The following is a 17,836-nucleotide window of genomic DNA, read 5'->3' on the forward strand; positions in this document are numbered from 1 at the left end:
GGATCTATGTACATGTACACAGAGATCTCTCTGCTCATCTACACTACCAAGAACATTACCAATAGACCTGTACTCCTTCCAAAGTGAATCATCTCACATTTTTCCACATTAAACTCCATTTGCCACCTCTCAACCCAACTCTGCAGCTTATCTATGTACCTGTGTAACCTGCAACATCCTTCAGCACTGTCTGCAACTCCATTGACCTTAGTATCATCCGCAAATTTTGCAAACCCATCCTTCTAAGCCCTCACCCAAAACATATCCTTGCGGTACACTACTAGTAACTGACTGCAGGATGAACATTTCTAATCAATTACCACCCTCTGTCTTCTTTCAGCTAGCCAATTTCTGAGCCAAACCGCTAAATCACCCTCAATCCCATGCCTCCATATTTTGTGCAATAGCCTACAGTTGGGAACCTTACTGAAAACACCTAATCAAACACTTTACTGAAATCCATATACACTGCATCAACTGCTTTCCCCTCATCCACCTGTTTGGTCACCTTCTCAAAGAACTCAATAAGGTTTGTGAGGCACGACCTACCCTTCACAAAACCATATTGGCTATTCCTAATCAACTTATTCCTATTGAGATGATTATAAATCCTGTCTATTCTAGCCTTTTCCAATATTTTACCCACAACCGAAGAAAGGCTCACTGATCTATAATTACCTGGGTGGTCTCTATTCCCCTTCTTGAACAAAGGGACAACATTTGCTATCTTCTGGTCTTCTGGCACTATTCCTGTAGACAATGACGACATAAAGATCAAAGTCCAAGGCTCTGCAATCTACTCCCTGGCTTCCCAGAGAATCCTAGGATAAATCCCATCTGGCCCAGGGGGTTATCTATTTTCACACTTTCCAGAATTGCTAACATGTCCTCCTTGTGAACTTATCTCCCATCTAGTCTAGTAGCCTGTAACGCAATATTCTCATCGACAACGTTGTCTTTTTCCAGTGTGAATACCGATTTTAAAAAGTATTCATTTTGCACTTCTCCTATCTCCTCGGACTCCACGCACAACTTCCCACTCCTGTCCTTGATTGACCCGAATCTAATTCTAGTCATTCTTTTGTTCCTGATATAGCTATAGAAAGCATTAGGATTTTCCTTGATCCTGTCTGCCAAAGACTTCTCTTGTCTCCTCCTGGCTCCTCTTAGTTCTCTCTTTAGGTCATTCCTGGCTAGCTTTTAAAAATCAAGCGTCCTAAAGGTGCCTTCACATCTCATCGTAACATAAGCCTTCTTCCTCTTGACAAGAGATCAACTTCCTTCGTAAACCACGGCTCCCTCACTCTCCACTTCCTCCCTGCCTGACAGGTATATGCTAATCAAGGACACACAGTAGCTGTCCTTGAATAAGCTCCACATTTCAATTGTGCCGATCCCCTACAGTTTCCTACCCCATCCAGTACATCATAAATCTCACCGAATTGCATCATAATTGCCTTTTCCCCCAGTTATAAATCTTGCCCTGCAGTACATACCTATCCCTTTCCTTCGCTAAAGTAAACATAACCGAATTGTGGTCACTCTCGCCAAAGTGCTCACCTACCTCCAAATCTAACACCTGGCCGGGTACATTACCCAGTACCAAATCCATTGTTGCCTGTCTACATACTGTGTCAGGAAAGCTTCTGCACACACTGGACAAAAAACTGATCCATCTGAAGTACTCAAATTATAGTATTTCCAGTCAATACTTTGAAATTTAAAGTCCCCCATAATAACTACCCTGTTACACTCACTTCTATCCAGAATCATCTTTACAAGCCTTTCCTCTACATCTCTGGAACTATTCTGAGGCCTATAGAAAACTCCTAACAGGGTGACCTGTCCTGTCCTGTTTCTAACCTCAGCCCAGACTACCTCATTAGATGAGTCCTCAAACATTCTTTCTGCGACCAGAATACTGTCCGTGACTAACAATGTCACACCTCCCCCTCTTCTACTGTCTTCTCTGTTCTTACTGAAACATCAAAATTCCGGAACCTATGACAACCACTCCTGTCCCTGCTCGATCCATGTCTCTGAAATGGCACAACATTAAAGTCCCAGGTACAAACCCATGCTTCAAGTTCACCCACCTTATTCCGGATGCTCCTGACGTTGAAGTAGACACACTTCAAACCACCTTCGTGCTTGCCAGTGCACACTTGCAACATTGAAGCCATATTTCTGACCTCACTATGCTCAACCACTGGACACAGTAACCACAATTTAGGTTCCTATTCCCCCTACTGAATTTGTTTAAACCCTCCCAAAGAGCATTAGCAAAGTTCCCCAGGATATTGGTACTACTTTGCTTCAGGTATAATCCACCATGTTTGTAGAAGTCTCACCTACCCCAATTATCCAGGTATCCGAAATGCTCCCTCCCACACTATCCCTTTCATCACGTGTTCAACTCCTCTATCTCTCTCGCTCTATCTCTCTCTCGCTCTATCTCTCTCTCGCTCTATCTCTCTCTCGCTCTATCTCTCTCTCGCTCTATCTCTCTCTCGCTCTATCTCTCTCTCGCTCTATCTCTCTCTCGCTCTATCTCTCTCTCGCTCTATCTCTCTCTCGCTCTATCTCTCTCTCGCTCTATCTCTCTCTCGCTCTATCTCTCTCTCGCTCTATCTCTCTCTCGCTCTATCTCTCTCTCGCTCTATCTCTCTCTCGCTCTATCTCTCTCTCGCTCTATCTCTCTCTCGCTCTATCTCTCTCTCGCTCTATCTCTCTCTCGCTCTATCTCTCTCTCGCTCTATCTCTCTCTCGCTCTATCTCTCTCTCGCTCTATCTCTCTCTCGCTCTATCTCTCTCTCGCTCTATCTCTCTCTCGCTCTATCTCTCTCTCGCTCTATCTCTCTCTCGCTCTATCTCTCTCTCGCTCTATCTCTCTCTCGCTCTATCTCTCTCTCGCTCTATCTCTCTCTCGCTCTATCTCTCTCTCGCTCTATCTCTCTATCTCTCTCGCTCTATCTCTCTATCTCTCTCGCTCTCTCTCTCTATCTCTCTCGCTCTATCTCTCTATCTCTCTCGCTCTATCTCTCTATCTCTCTCTCTCTCGCTCTATCTCTCTCTCTCTCGCTCTATCTATCTATCTATATATATATCTCTCACTATATATATCTCACTATATATATATATATATATATATATCTCTCTATCACATGGCATGGGCAACAAACCAAAGATAACAAATCTGCTTGTTCTAGCTCCCTGACTTTCTGCCTTAAATCCCCATCCCTTTTCCTACCTATGTTGTCAGTGTCTATGTGGGCCATGACTTGGGGCACTTACCCCTCCCCCTCAAGATCTGAGATATCTTGAACCCTTGCACCTGGGAGGCAACACACCAACGATGAGTCTCTCTCATTCCCACAGAACTTCCTTTATGTCCCTTTAACTATGGAGAGCCCAATGACGAATGCACTCTTCCCCCCCCCCCCCCCCCCCCTGCCAGGACAACGGGGACAAACCCTGTGCCAGAGACCTGTACCCTGTGGCTTACTGCTGGTATGTTCTCTTCCCCCGCCCCCGCCCCCGCCCATCAACAGTATCCAAAACAGTATATTTGTTATTAAGGGGAATGGCCACAGGAGCTCCCTGCACTATTTACTGGTTCCCTTTCAGTCCCCTGACAGTAACCCATTGGCCATTTTTCTTGTACCTGAGGTGACTATGTCTTGGTAACTCCCCACAAGATAATGTAGATTATTAAAGCTGCTCATTTCTCTTCTTGTGAGAAGAATTCAAAAATTTCATTCTTCAAAAAATTTAGTTTGGTTCTTCCAATTTCATGAGAGAAAATCATTACATTCTCCTCCTCTCTGTAGAGCCACACAATACACTGCAGGGTGATTAACACCTACCTTTACTTCAACAGTCTTCAAGTAATTATATCACTGTCCACTGAAAAAAAATACTAATTCTGACCTTGATCAGATAGGTCAATGGGCCAAGAAGTGACAGATTCAGTTTCATTTAGATACATGAGGTGTTAGATTTTGATTAAGACAAACCAGGGCAGGACTTGTACACTTAATGGTGGGGCCTTGGCAATTGTTGGTGAACAAAGAGACTGAGGGTTGCAGCTGCAGATTTTCTTGAAAGTAGAGCCACAGGGAGATAGGACGGTGAAGAAAGCGTTTGGCATGCTTCCCTTCATTGGTCAGAACATTGAGTGTAGGAGTTGGGATGTCATCTGGTTGCTGTACAGGATATTAGTGATGCCACTTTTATGAGATTACATACAACGCTCATCACCCTTCTCCAGGAAGGATGTTGTTAAACTTGAGATGCTGCAGAAAAGATTTACAAGGATGTTATAGCGATATAGAGTCATACAGCATAGAAACAGACCCTTCAGCCCACCATGTCCATGATGTCCAACAAACACCAAACTGCATTCATCCTATTTATCTGCACTTGGTCAATAACTGACTGATTTCTTAAGGGCATATCCTGATGCTGCTTAAATGCTGTGAGACTATTCCATCGCACTCTCAGGCAGCATATTACAAACTTTACCCACCATCTAGGTCAAAATATTTTTTTCAGATATCCTCTAAACTGCTTTCCACACAACTTCAACTTTTGCCCTCTGGTCTTAGGCACATCAGCCAAGGGGAGAAAGATTCTCACAATCTACTCCGTCTGCATCTTTCACAATTTAGTATATCTCAGTCAGAACCTCCCTCAACATCCTCTGCTCCAAGGAAACCAAACCTAGCTCATACGGTCTCCCTTTTTGATGGAGACTTTCCAACCCACTGCATCCTCTCCAGTCAATCCCATCCTTCTAATTGTGTGGCAATAAGAACTGCACACAGTATTTGATCTGTTTTATAAAGTTGGAATAAGACTTCCTTGCTCTTATATTCGACAGCTCCGGAAAGCATTGTGTATGCCGCCTTCAGTAGCCTGTCTGCCTATGTTGACACCTTCTGGGATGTATAGACTTGTACACCAAGGTCCCTTTGTTCCTCAGTACTCCCTCAGGACCAATCCTTCATTGTGTAATTCTTTCCGTTACTGGACCTCCCAGAATACATTACCTCACATTTATTAGGATTAAATTCCATCTGCCATTGCTCTGCCCAATGTACTCATACTGTACCTGAGACCACCCCCCTCACTGTCAACAACATCACCAACTTTCATGCCATAGAGCAAAGAACAGAAACAGGTCCTTTGCAAACCAAGACTGCACTGAAACATTTAATACTTCCACATGAAAAAGTCATCTGCAGGCTTACTAATTATATTTTCTACATTCACATCCAATTATTAATATGTATATAACAAGCAGCAAGGATCCCAGCACTGATCCCTGTGATACACCACTAGTCACAGGCTTCCAATCACAAACACAACCCTCCACCATTATAGTTTGCATCCTGTCTGCAAGCTAACTTCAGATCCAGTTTGCTTAAGACTCCAAGAGCCAATCTTGGACCAGTCTTTTATATGGGATTTTGTCAAAGGTTTTCAGGATGGCCTGTACCAGGCCAGAATAGAGTGGCCCATGTCTGTTGACACAAACTGGTATGTAAGTGTAAAGTAGAATTAAACAGCAGGATGTGAAACAGAATGGCAGGCAGAATCTGAGCCATACAGCCCACTCACACATAGTAAGGTAAAATGATACCATTGAACAAGCCATTCCAAGGACCCAGCCTGTTCCAATTTGAAACAGTTCTGACAAGAAGACCGAAGGTCCGGTAAATGAGCAACTCCAGCCACATTAAACGAAAGGGTAATTGTCCCAGTTACTGAACAGCCACCAGGTGCTAGTTACAGCCCATTAATGCCCTAAAACAGCTGAGGGTGCAACAGCTAAAGTTATCTTATAGTACTCCGTTTCTTGATGTAAGTTTGAATATTAAGAAAAATTCTTGCAAAGAGTCTTAGCATCATCACAGTAGTTTTCAGCATGGCAAATAGGTGTATAATACCAAAGCATAAAGTGGAAAAGAAGCATTTAAACCTGGAAGTCAAGGTTAGTTACTTTAGGTAATGACTTCTCTTATGGCCAAATCACAATAGATTGCTCACAGCCCATTAATCACAAAGTACTAACAGTTGGGGCAAATAAATTACTTCACACTTTGTAACTAACTTTTTTATAACAAAAATTAAAATTACAAGTCTATGGCAAGTAAGTCAAAACAAACTGTCCTTTGTTTTTTCTTCATATATTCCCCACTGTCCTAATTATACCAGAGAAACAATTGAACTTGATAAAATGGAATACAATGTATAATAGCATTCAAACTGTCCTGAGACAAGCTAGCTTGAGAGAAACCGGAAGGTGTATCGCACATAACTTTGGAATATGAATGAATAGGATGCATAGAAAGATCACAAGGCCAAGAGATTTCAATGTCCGCTAAACTCTGAGAGGTCAGGGGATCCTGGGGCAGTCCATAGAAATGCCCATCATTGATTAGGTATCTCATTGAATAGGATATGCAAAGTAAGAGAGAGGAACATCTTAATAAAGTTGTATGTGATTGTTATCAGAAAGTTTATTAAAAATATTGCTTTTTATTGTAAAATCAGAGTGTGTCATAGACCTCTGTTCTGAGGCCAGTCTCGGAGGACAGTCTTTTGTCCTCTCGGAGGCTGTATGCCTGCACTAACCTCCTACCACTTGCCTGAATACTGCCTCCTGCTGAGTCTGTCATCCCCGGTCAGGGCTTATGCTCCTGACTGAAGTACATAAAAATCACGTCAACTGCTCTACTCTCATCAGAATTCTTCATTGCCAGGACTGGGGGTTTTGAGTTATAGGGAAAGGCTGAACAGGCTGTTGCTTTGTTCCCTGGACTGTCGGAGAATCAGATGTGACCTTTACACAGGATGTGAAAATCATGATGGGCATGATAGGGTGAATAGCCAAGGTCTTTTCCAGAGTATGGGTGTGTGCAAAAATAGAGGCCACAGGTTTAATTTGTGGAGAAAGGATTTAAGAAGGACCTAAGGGGTTACGTTATGCTTGTATGGAATGAGCTACCAGAGGAAGTGGAGGTGGTGGGTACAATTACAACCTTTTATAGCCACCTGGATATATACAAGAATAGGAACAGTTTAGAGGGATAGGCGCCAAGTGCTCCATAATGTGGGGGTGCCAGCATTGCACTCGGGTGGACAATGTTACAAATCACACAACTTCAGTTTCTCAGACAATAGGTTTATTTGAAAGCACTAGCTTTCAGTGCACTACTCCTTCATCGCTCTGAAAGCTCGTGCTCCCACATAAACCTGTTGTATTATATAACCTGGTGTCATGCGATCTTAATTTAAATGGGACGAGGTCAGATCAGGATCTCTGGTCAGCAATAACAGCTTGGACCAAAGGATCTGTTTCTGTGCTATATAACTGTATGACTCTCTGAAGACCACAGCTTGATATCATTATTCCCAGTTAGACTCCGCACTATTAGAGTTGCAAAAGTCTATTACTTTTACCTCCTTAACTCTGAAGAACAGCACCGATCCTTTCTGTGACATTGTGTTCTGGTTTCACTTGTCTGTGAATCCTACAGATACAGTCAAAGAAAATAAGATCTTTCCCATTCACTTCAGGAAACATGAACTGAAAACTCTCTCCTTTGCTAACTGGCTGTTCACTTGACAGCAAACACTTAATTAATCCTGCTTCAATCTTCCTGCACTGTGTTACTGAGAAGTTTGAGTGTGGGCATCCTTCCTGTATCATAACAACTGTTTCTTTCAAATATCTTTTGGCACGGTGGCTCAGTGGTTAACATTGTTGCCTCACAGCATCAGAGTCCCAGATTCGATTACAACTTCGGGTGACTGTCTGTGTGGAGTTTGCACATTCTACCTGTGTCTGTGTGGGTTTCCTCCGGGTGCTCCGGTTTCCTCCCACAATCCAAAGATGTGCAGGTTAGGTGAATTGGCCATGCTTAAGTTGTCAATTAGGTGCATAATTCAGAGGGAAAAGGGGTTTGGGTGGGTTACTCTTCGGAGGGTCGGTGTGGACCTGTTGGGTTGAAGGGCCTGTTTCCACACTGTAGGGAATCTAATTTAATCTAAAAATCAATGCATGTACAGAACAGCACGCGTAGTCAACATTAAATTTTAGTTTCCAAGTTTTTCACTAGTCAATATGGCTCTAATCTGTTCACAGTCTGTCATGTCTGAGCAGAGTTTTGAAGGACAATAAGCTGTATCCACAGTCCCATTGAATAGCACAGACTGACAGGTAGAGAGTACTTCCCAAGTATACAAACCATATAAGTGAATGGAAGAAACAAGATGAGTTCTGCACTCACAGAAGAACAAAAAGTTGCAGACTGCACCAGTCCTTATTCTTGTAAGGAAGGACTTAAGGAAACTGATAATTTCTGGACAGAACAAAGAGTGAGATGGTGCCAATACACAGTGGGTACAGAATAACTTGCAACATACAGAAATATAGTCAGGTCAATAGGTCTATTGGAAAAAAATAGAAAAGACATGAACTCAGAGGTCTCAGGTGGGACAATTAGCATTTCATTAAACATGTTATCCAGGACAGTGTGAGAGTGAAGTATGTCAGTCCCAGTGTACAAGTGGACTTCCAATAGATTTGAAATGCTGTTATCACCTTGGTCAAAACGTAAGTTCTACTTGTTTATTAGAAATACTGAACCTATTGCATGTTCACAATGTATTCCACTTTAGTAGGGAAAGAAGTAAGTAAAAATCCAGACTAATTATTCATCCAATTATCTCACCATGGCTTAAACATGTTGTCTGACGCTCTGACTATATGTAATTAATGTATCAATTCTTTTTATCCAAACTGGAGGAATTAAATAGCAGGCCAAGCGCCAGATTGAAACAAATATTGCAATTTAATTTGTTTCCACAAGAAGAAAACAGAACACATCTCAGACAAAATGACTGAATAAATACTTTGTTTTCAAATGGTCCAAAGGGAAATCAAACATTGACATGAAAAGGTAAATATTTAAACAGACACCCAGAGATTATTGGACACAGAATGAAGAAACTCTCATACTGGTCTTGTTATAAACATGTGAACAATAAATTCAAAGTACACATTCAGACCAGAGAGTGATCAATCCAGAAAATACCTTACATTCATAAACTTACCATCAAATAAAAGTTGTGGAAATTATCCAAACTGCTTTAGAGTGACAGAGACTGACAATAGTCTAAAAAGTCTCATTTTCATTTACAGTATGTAGAATTTCTCCAGTGCAGATAGGGGTCATTCGGCCCATCGGCCTGCAACAACTTGACAAAGCACATCCCACCTAGCTATAGACCCCACCCTACCCCCGTAACCACATCTTTACCATAGTTAACCCACCTAGTCTGAATATTGCAGGGCAATTTACCATGGCTAGTCCAGCTAACTTGCATATGTTTGGACTGTGAAAGGAAACTAGAGCACCAAGAGGGAACTGTTATGAAGATGTGGGTGTACTGTACCTTTAAGAAAGTTACCAACTAGTAGAACTACCGGACATCACCAAGTGTTCTGATAAAAACAAGGTAACATTTGGTTGAAGAACCCAAGTAGCTGTTTGCCTGGAGACAAAAACATTTGAATTCAACCAATCAGTTGAAATTATAGCCCAAAGGTATCAAATTCCAATCCAGTTTGAATTGAGTATATTGACAATCTTAAAAGCTAAAGACATATCTGAAACTCTGGAGGTATAAGACTGGGGAAAATTGAACAGTTGGGAGGAGAATTGCCAAGCCACCAGCATGTAAAAAGACTCCATGAAAATTAGCTCTGTTAAAGGTACCTTTATCGATCAGTGACCTGTGAAGCACAATCCCCAAGAAGAACAAAAGACAACCGTATACAGAAAAGAACCAAAAGCACTTTTGAGATAAGCAGTTTTGTTTTGTAAATCTTAATCAGAAGTTCTATCGGACTAGTATTATAGGAGATAGGTTAGAGCAAGGAGTTGTAAATACTTGTTAGTTAGTCACTCTCTGTTATACTTAAAGTAAAGATGAATAGCTTTATTTATTAAACTGGTTCTAGGCCTGTCAAATTTTCACAGATTACTGCATGGGATAAATCTTTTCAGTGTTGCTGGTTTTAAATTCGCAAAGGGTTTACCCATGTCGTATCAAAACCAATGCCGACATGGGGAGCATGTCTGTGTGCAATTTGCACACAGACAATGAGCCAAGGCTGGAATCGACCCTGGCACCAGTGTGCCACCATGCTACCCTGACATGGATGGCAATAGATAAAATCTTATTGAAGTTGAGCAACAGAGACTGAAGTAAAAAGTGCTCCTGCAGTAAAAAGTGCTCCAGCAAGTGTCATGTTAAATAGAGCCAAATATTATAAGTACACTCATTTATTCACAGCACACACACTGAAAGATACTTTCAAATGCACTCATCCATTCATTTAGTTGAAACTGTCAGGTACAGATTGAAAACTGCACTCAAACATTCACATTGGAGAAACTGACAGGTATAGATTTAAAACAAAGTTCTCATATTCTTTCAAAAAACATTTTTATAACACTCACATATTCTCAGAGCTGAGTATACACAGGCAGATAAAAATGTCACTGACTTCTCTTTTTTCTTATTGCCTTCTGCGTTGAGACATTTAAACTGACACAAACCTGAAAAAATTAACAACTGTAGTACCCTGCAATTGCATGACAAATGGAGCTGGCCGGCAACGCGGCCCGGGACAACCTTTCACTTTATATCTACCTTACGGTGTGCTTACAGATCACATACTGACAGATTCAATTACAAGTCACCGTGACACAACAGGGATGGAGTAAAAAAAACATTTGATCTGAATGTTAGAAATGTTGAGATATTTGCTCTCTCACATGCCAGTTAACCAAGAGAACGCCAAAACAGCTGCCGGATTGAAATGTGATGATATTGCTGAATCTGAGAGCGAGAGCAGTAAGGGAGGACAGCTTTAAAATATCATCTAAACACCGTGTTCGCCATCGTTACTAAGCCGGAAGAATGTTGTGTGTTGATTTATCAGGATGCCGGGTTGCTACTGAAATGTGAAGTGAGAAGTCAAATGCAGACTGCAATATCTGGCCTGTTTCGTTTCAGCTTCTTAAGGTTTAGAAAATTACCCACTCGAGATCAGAAATGGACGGATACAGGTCGGCAAATGAGGAAGAGACTGATCGAGTGAAGTATACATTTTTAAACTAAAAGTAAAAGACACGAGTATTTTATTAAAAAAAAGTCTTGCTCCTTTTTTGTACTTCATTTTTCAATATAAAGCGCATTCCTTTGTTTGTAAATTGGCGGGCTTTTCAAACTGGAAAGAAGGTGGTTGATGATTTGGCGCCGGTACTTTCCGCCCTCCTCCCCGTGCCCTCTCCGGATTGGGGAATGAGGCAGATATCTGATTGGGAATTGGAACAACATTAGGCGGGGCTGGACAATGGGACCAATCAGAAATGGCCGCCCCCACCATTCCTCCCGAAGGTATAAGAGGCCGCAATGTGGGCGGAGTGCAGCATTCTCTGTGAAAGTGCTTGTGAGTTTGTGACCATGTCTGGAAGAGGAAAGGGCGGTGGGAAAGCTCGCGCCAAGGCGAAGTCTCGGTCGTCCCGGGCTGGCCTGCAGTTCCCGGTGGGCCGTGTTCACAGGCTCCTGAGAAAGGGTAACTATGCTGAGCGTGTGGGTGCCGGAGCGCCGGTCTATCTGGCTGCGGTGCTGGAGTATCTGACGGCTGAAATCCTGGAGCTGGCCGGCAACGCGGCCCGGGACAACAAGAAGACCCGCATCATCCCCAGGCACCTGCAGCTGGCCGTGCGCAACGACGAGGAGCTCAACAAGCTGCTGGGAGGGGTGACCATCGCTCAGGGCGGGGTGCTGCCTAATATCCAGGCCGTGCTGCTGCCCAAGAAAACTTCCGCTGCTGGATCTGCTAAAAAATGAAGAGACCATCCTTGAATCTGACAACCCAAAGGCTCTTTTAAGAGCCACTCACAGCATCTGTCAAAGGGGCTACACCGTCATTGCTGTTGGGTTTATTTTTACTTTTAATATGGAGAAGCTTGAACTTTGAACCTGAGATCAGTTCATTACTATCGCCTTGTTATTCAATACTTGTGGTTTGGACTGGGGTGTATAAAGTTAAAAATCACGCAACACCAACTTGTAGCCCAACAAGTTTATTTGTATGCACTAGCTTTCGGAGATTTCATCACGTGCTTGTAGAATATAAGATCGTAAGACACAGAATTTTTCGCAAACGTTTACAGTGTGCTGTAACTGAAACCATATATTAAAAGAAACCTGGATTGTTTGTTAATCTCTAATATTTTAGCATGACCATGTTAGTTTCAGGTTTTACAAATATAAATCGCAGAACATCTAGTATTAAATTCTTAAGTGAACTTGAACAACTGGTGTCACGTTGGCCCAGATACTGCCTTTAAGGTGTAAGCTGCCCTGTGTGAAACTGTCTGTGCCAAAATGAAATCACACAACACCAGGTTATAGTCCAACAGGTTTAATTGGAAGCACACTAGCTTTCGTTGCGTCGCTCCTTCATCTGGTGATAGTGGAGGGCTCAATCCTAACAGAATTTATAGCAAAAATTTAGTGTTATGTAACTGAAATTATACATTGAAAAATTGATTCTGTTAAGCCTTTCACCTGTTAGAATACAGTGATAGTTTCACTTCTTTCATGTGTAAATCACAAAACCTTTGTGATTTCGGGGTCTTTTCTACATGTTAGTGGGCTTTTCAAATTTGAAAATGAGCCGTTGATCTTTTGGCGCCAATTCTAACCCATCCCCCATTAGTTAAATTCTGGAATTTATTATGACAAAATCTGCGATCACCGGAGAGCTCAGTACTTGGAACTTGACTGCCGTTGTCTGTGCCTTTCGTGTTTAACTGACTCCCTATTAATGCTTTAGTCAGCTCCTATGCACTTCCTAAAATATGATACCAATGTCCGCAAGTAGTCGATCTCTTGACGACAAATCTTTCCCATCCCCCAACGACGAGGCTTATGAATACCGAGACACAGAGGGAGATTCGCGGGAATTTATAATTCACTACCACAATGTCATGTTAAAATTATATTCCACAATCTGCTGTAATTAATTCTGCGAACACGGGAGATCTCATTAGTTATGACTTCACTGCCCATGTCAATATCGCTTATACCTCATTCCCTATTGACTAATTTGTTTTACGATTGCAATATTAATGCAACCCATCGTTCCCCGCTCTCTCGGAACGGTGGAGTGGCTCTGAAAAGAGCCGTTGTGTTTTCCGTTCTGTCTCGGGGCGAATGTGTAGGGCCGGCCAGGCTCCGTTTAGGCGCGCTCCCCGCGGATCCGGCGGGCCAGCTGGATGTCTTTGGGCATGATGGTGACCCGCTTGGCGTGGATGGCGCACAGGTTGGTGTCCTCAAACAGTCCCACCAGGTAAGCCTCGCTGGCCTCCTGCAGGGCCATCACCGCCGAGCTCTGGAAGCGCAGGTCGGTCTTGAAGTCCTGAGCGATCTCTCGCACCAGGCGCTGGAAGGGCAGTTTGCGGATCAGCAGCTCGGTGGATTTCTGGTAACGACGGATCTCCCGCAGAGCCAATCCTCAAACAAGCTGCCCGGCTCTCAGGGCAACTCCATGCAATCCTGTCACGGTAGGCGCTGCAAGACGTGTCAGTGTGGACATCGATACCACCATTACGAGTGGGGACACCTCCCACCTTGTACATGGCAGGTACTCATGTGACTCAGCTAGGAGAAAGTGAGGACTGCAGATGCTGGAGATCAGAGCTGAAAATCTGTTGCTGGAAAAGCGCAACAGGTCAGGCAGCATCCAAGGAGCAGGAGAGTCGACGTTTCGGGCATGAGCCCTTCTTCAGGAATGAGGAGAGTGTGCCAAGCAGGCTAAGATAAAAGGTAAGGAGGAGGGGAGTTGGATATGCAATAGGTGGAAAGAGGTTAAGGCGAGGGTGATAGGCCGGAGTGGGGGTGGGGGTGGAGAGGTCAGGAAGAAGATTGCAGGTTCGGAAGCTAGTGCTGATTTCGAGGGTTGGGACTGAGACAAGGTGGGGGAGAGGAAATGATGACGGATGATACGATGTATAAGAAGGTTGATGGGGTGGTAGGAGCATACATCGTATCATCCGTCGTCATTTCCGGCACCACAAGGGATATATTTCCCTTCCCTCCCCTATCAGTGTTCCGAAAAGACACTCCCTCCGTGACTCCCTTGTCAGGTCCACACCCCCCACAAACCCAACTTCCACTCCCAGCACCTTCCCCTGCAACCGCAAGAAATGCAAAACTTGTGCCCACACCTCCCCCCTTACTTCCCCCAAGGCCCCAAAGGATCCTTCCATATCCACCACAAATTCACCTGCACCTCCGCACACATAATTTACTGCACCCGATGTGGCCTCCTCTACATTGGAGAGACAGGCCGCCTACTTGCTGAACGTTTCAGAGAACACCTCTGGGACACCCGGACCAACCAATCCAACCGCCCCGTGGCTCAACACTTCAACTCCCCGAGGTAAAAACAATGACTGCAGATGTTGGAAACCAGATTCTGGATTAGTGGTGCTCAAGAGCACAGCAGGCAGCAGCCAAGGAGCTTCGAAATCGACGTTTCGGGCAAAAGCCCTTCATCAGGAATAAAGGCAGGGAGCCTGAAGCGTGGAGATAAGCTCGAGGAGGGTGGGGGTGGGGAGATAGTAACATAGAGTACAATGGGTGAGTGGGGGAGGAGATGAAGGTGATAGGTCAGGGAGGAGAGGGTGGAGTGGATAGGTGGAAAAGGAGATAGGCAGGTAGGACAAGTCATGGGGACAGTGCTGAGCTGGAAGTTTAGGAAATGACCTGGGAGTTGCAGTGGGAGAGGGACTCCCTGAGATTCTTGTAGAGAGAGGAGGAAAACTTCTTCAAGGCAGGCATCCTTGCAAGAGGATTCACAGAAGGTAAAAACAAGGTAAAAACGAGGTAAAAACAATGACTGCAGATGCTGGAAACCAGATTCTGGATTAGTGGTGCTGGAAGAGCACAGCAGTTCAGGCAGCAGCCAAGGAGCTTTGAAATCGACGTTTCGGGCAAAATTCCTTCATCAGGAATAAAGGCAGTGAGCCTGAAGCGTGGAAAGATAAGCTAGAGGAGGATGGGGGTGGGGAGAAAGTAGCATAGAGTACAATGGGTGAGTGGGGGAGGGTTCCCCCTCCCACTCCACCAAGGACATGCAGGTCCTTGGACTCCTCCATCGCCAGAACATAGCAACACGACGGCTGGAGGAAGAGTGCCTCATCTTCCGCCGAGGAACTCTACAACCAAAAGGGATGAACTTAGATTTCTCCAGTCTCCTCATTTCCCCTCCCCCCCCCCCCCCCACGTTGTCTCAGTCCCAACCCTCGAACTCAGTACCACCTTCCTAACATGCAATCTTCTTCCTGACCTCTCCACGCCCACCCCGGCCTATCACCCTCACCTTAACCTCCTTCCATCTATAGCCTTTCCAACGCCCCTTCTCCTACTCCCTACCTTTTATCTTAGCCTGCTCGGCACACTCTCTCCTTATTCCTGAAGAAGGGCTCATGCCCCAAACGTCGATTCTCCTTGGATGCTGCCTGACCTGCTGCGCTTTTCTAGCAACACATTTTCAGCTCTGATCTCCAGCCCTCACTTTCTCCTAGCAGAGAAAAGTGGCTGAGCAGCGGCTGATAGCTAAGTTCGGTACCCAGAAGGAGGGCCTCAACTGGGACCTTCGGTTCATATCACGTTACAGGTGACCAATATTGCACTATATACACACATATACTCGTACACCCACACACACAGACGTGCACACAGACACCCAAACACACCCTTACAGACACACACTCCCACATGCACCCCTCACAGACTTAAGACACTCTACACATACACTTTCTCATACTCAACCCTCAACCCAGACAGACACACAAAGACACACATGCACACATTTTATTGGGTGAATTTGAACTTGCAGGGTTACATTGTACTTTGCACAAAAACTGCATGCATTTATGTAAAACTCCGTTGTCTCACTTTTTAGGTTAGAATCAACCTAAATATCATGACATAGACAGAACACGGGGCCAATACCTTCAGCATATTGTCTAGATATCAACATTGTTAACAGCTGACCCGAGAATGCAACATTTTTTAAAAAAGGTTTTGTGATTTACACATGAAAGTGAAACTATCACTATATTCTAACAGATGAAAGGCTTAACAATCAATTTTTCAATGTATAATTTCAGTTACATCACACTAAAGTTTTGCTATATTTTTGCTGGTGTTGTGTGATTTCATTTCGGTATAGACAGTTTCACACAGGGCAGCTTACACCTTAAAGGCAGTATCTGGGCCAACGTGACACCAGTTGTTCATGTTCACTTGAGAATTTAATATTAGATGTTCTGCGATTTATATTTGTAAAAACTGAAACTAACATGGTCATGCTAAAATATTAGAGATTAACAAACAATCCAGGTTTCTTTTAATATATGGTTTCAGTTACAGCACACTAAACGTTTGCGAAAAATTCTGTGTCTTACGATCTTATATTCTACAAGCACGTGATGAAAGCTCCGAAAGCTAGTGCATACAAATAAACTTGTTGGGCTACAAGTTGGTGTTTCGTGATTTTTAACTTTATACACCCCAGTGCAACATCAGCATCTCCAAACCACAAGTATTGAATAACAAGGCGATAGTAATGAACTGATCTCAGGTTCAAAGTTCAAGCTTCTCCATATTACCCAATAGAAATGACGGAGTAGCTCCATTGACAGATGCTGTGAGTGGCTCTGAAAAGAGCCTTTGGGTTGTCAGATTCAAGAATGGTCTCTTCATTTTTTAGCGGATCCAGCAGCGGAAGTTTTCTTGGGCAGCAGCACGGCCTGGATATTAGGCAGCACCCCGCCCTGAGCGATGGTCACCCCTCCCAGCAGCTTGTTGAGCTCCTCGTCGTTGCGCACGGCCAGCTGCAGGTGCCTGGGGATGATGCGGGTCTTCTTGTTGTCCCGGGCCGCGTTGCCGGCCAGCTCCAGGATTTCAGCCGTCAGATACTCCAGCACCGCAGCCAGATAGACCGGCGCTCCGGCACCCACACGCTCAGCATAGTTACCCTTTCTCAGGAGCCTGTGAACACGGCCCACCGGGAACTGCAGGCCAGCCCGGGACGACCGAGACTTCGCCTTGGCGCGAGCTTTCCCACCGCCCTTTCCTCTTCCAGACATTATCACAAGCGCTTTCAGAGAGAATGCTACACTCCGCCCACATCGCGGCCTCTTATACCTTCGGGAGGAATGGTGGGGGCGGCCATTTTTGATTGGTCCCATTGTCCAGCCCCGCCTAATGTTGTTCCAATTCCCAATCAGATATCTGCCTCATTCCCCAATCCGGAGAGGGCACGGGGAGGAGGGCGGAAAGTACCGGCGCCAAATCATCAACCACCTTCTTTCCAATTTGAAAAGCCCGCCAATTTACAAACAAAGGAATGCGCTTTATATTGAAAAATGAAGTACAAAAAAGGAGCAAGACTTTTTTTTATAAAATACTCGTGTCTTTTACTTTTAGTTTAAAAATGTATACTTCACTCGATCTGTCTCTTCCTCATTTGCCGACCTGTATCCGTCCATTTCTGATCTTGAGTGGGTAATTTTCTAAACCTTAAGAAGCTGAAACGAAACAGGCCAGATATTGCAGTCTGCATTTGACTTCTCACTTCACATTTCAGTCGCAACCCGGCATCCTGATAAATCAACACACAACATTCTTCCGGCTTAGTAACGATGGCGAACACGGTGTTTAGATGATATTTTAA

At 44.1% G+C, this 17,836-nt stretch overlaps 3 protein-coding genes across 3 annotated transcripts; 1 reads left to right on the forward strand and 2 right to left on the reverse strand.

The window, feature by feature from the left end:
• Window positions 1–11,478: 11,478 nt before the first annotated feature.
• LOC148135493 (histone H2A-like) lies at window positions 11,479–12,049 on the forward strand. Its single transcript, XM_087984556.1, has one exon. The coding sequence runs from the start codon at window positions 11,494–11,496 to the stop codon at window positions 11,932–11,934; it is 441 nt and encodes a 146-aa protein (XP_087840682.1). The 5' UTR covers window positions 11,479–11,493; the 3' UTR covers window positions 11,935–12,049.
• A 1,281-nt stretch (window positions 12,050–13,330) lies between these two features.
• On the reverse strand, window positions 13,331–16,138 carry LOC148135494 (histone H3-like). Its single transcript, XM_087984601.1, has 2 exons — window positions 16,111–16,138; window positions 13,331–13,605 (listed from the first exon to the last, which is right to left on the reverse strand). The coding sequence occupies exons 1-2, from the start codon at window positions 16,136–16,138 to the stop codon at window positions 13,331–13,333; spliced, it is 303 nt and encodes a 100-aa protein (XP_087840727.1).
• LOC148135495 (histone H2A-like) lies at window positions 15,960–17,249 on the reverse strand. The gene has a single exon (XM_087984805.1). It carries the CDS (start codon window positions 17,247–17,249, stop codon window positions 16,860–16,862), a length of 390 nt encoding a protein of 129 aa, XP_087840931.1. The 3' UTR covers window positions 15,960–16,859.
• Between the last annotated feature and the right edge of the window lie 587 nt (window positions 17,250–17,836).

Source organism: Chiloscyllium plagiosum, unplaced genomic scaffold (assembly GCF_037043375.1).
Source record: "Chiloscyllium plagiosum isolate Xiang-an unplaced genomic scaffold, Cpla_swu_hap1 HiC_scaffold_49, whole genome shotgun sequence".
Lineage (NCBI taxonomy): Eukaryota > Metazoa > Chordata > Chondrichthyes > Orectolobiformes > Hemiscylliidae > Chiloscyllium > Chiloscyllium plagiosum.

Bases quoted from the DNA above. Each gene is read 5' to 3' on its own strand.
- LOC148135493 (XM_087984556.1), top strand. From the start codon at position 11,494: ATGTGGGCGGAGTGCAGCATTCTCTGTGAAAGTGCTTGTGAGTTTGTG.
- LOC148135494 (XM_087984601.1), bottom strand. From the start codon at position 16,138: ATGTTGATATCTAGACAATATGCTGAAG. The intron at 13,606-16,110 runs GTATTGGCCCCG...AGCTTGTTTGAG, and splicing joins ATCTAGACAATATGCTGAAG to GATTGGCTCTGCGGGAGATC.
- LOC148135495 (XM_087984805.1), bottom strand. From the start codon at position 17,249: ATGTCTGGAAGAGGAAAGGGCGGTGGGAAAGCTCGCGCCAAGGCGAAG.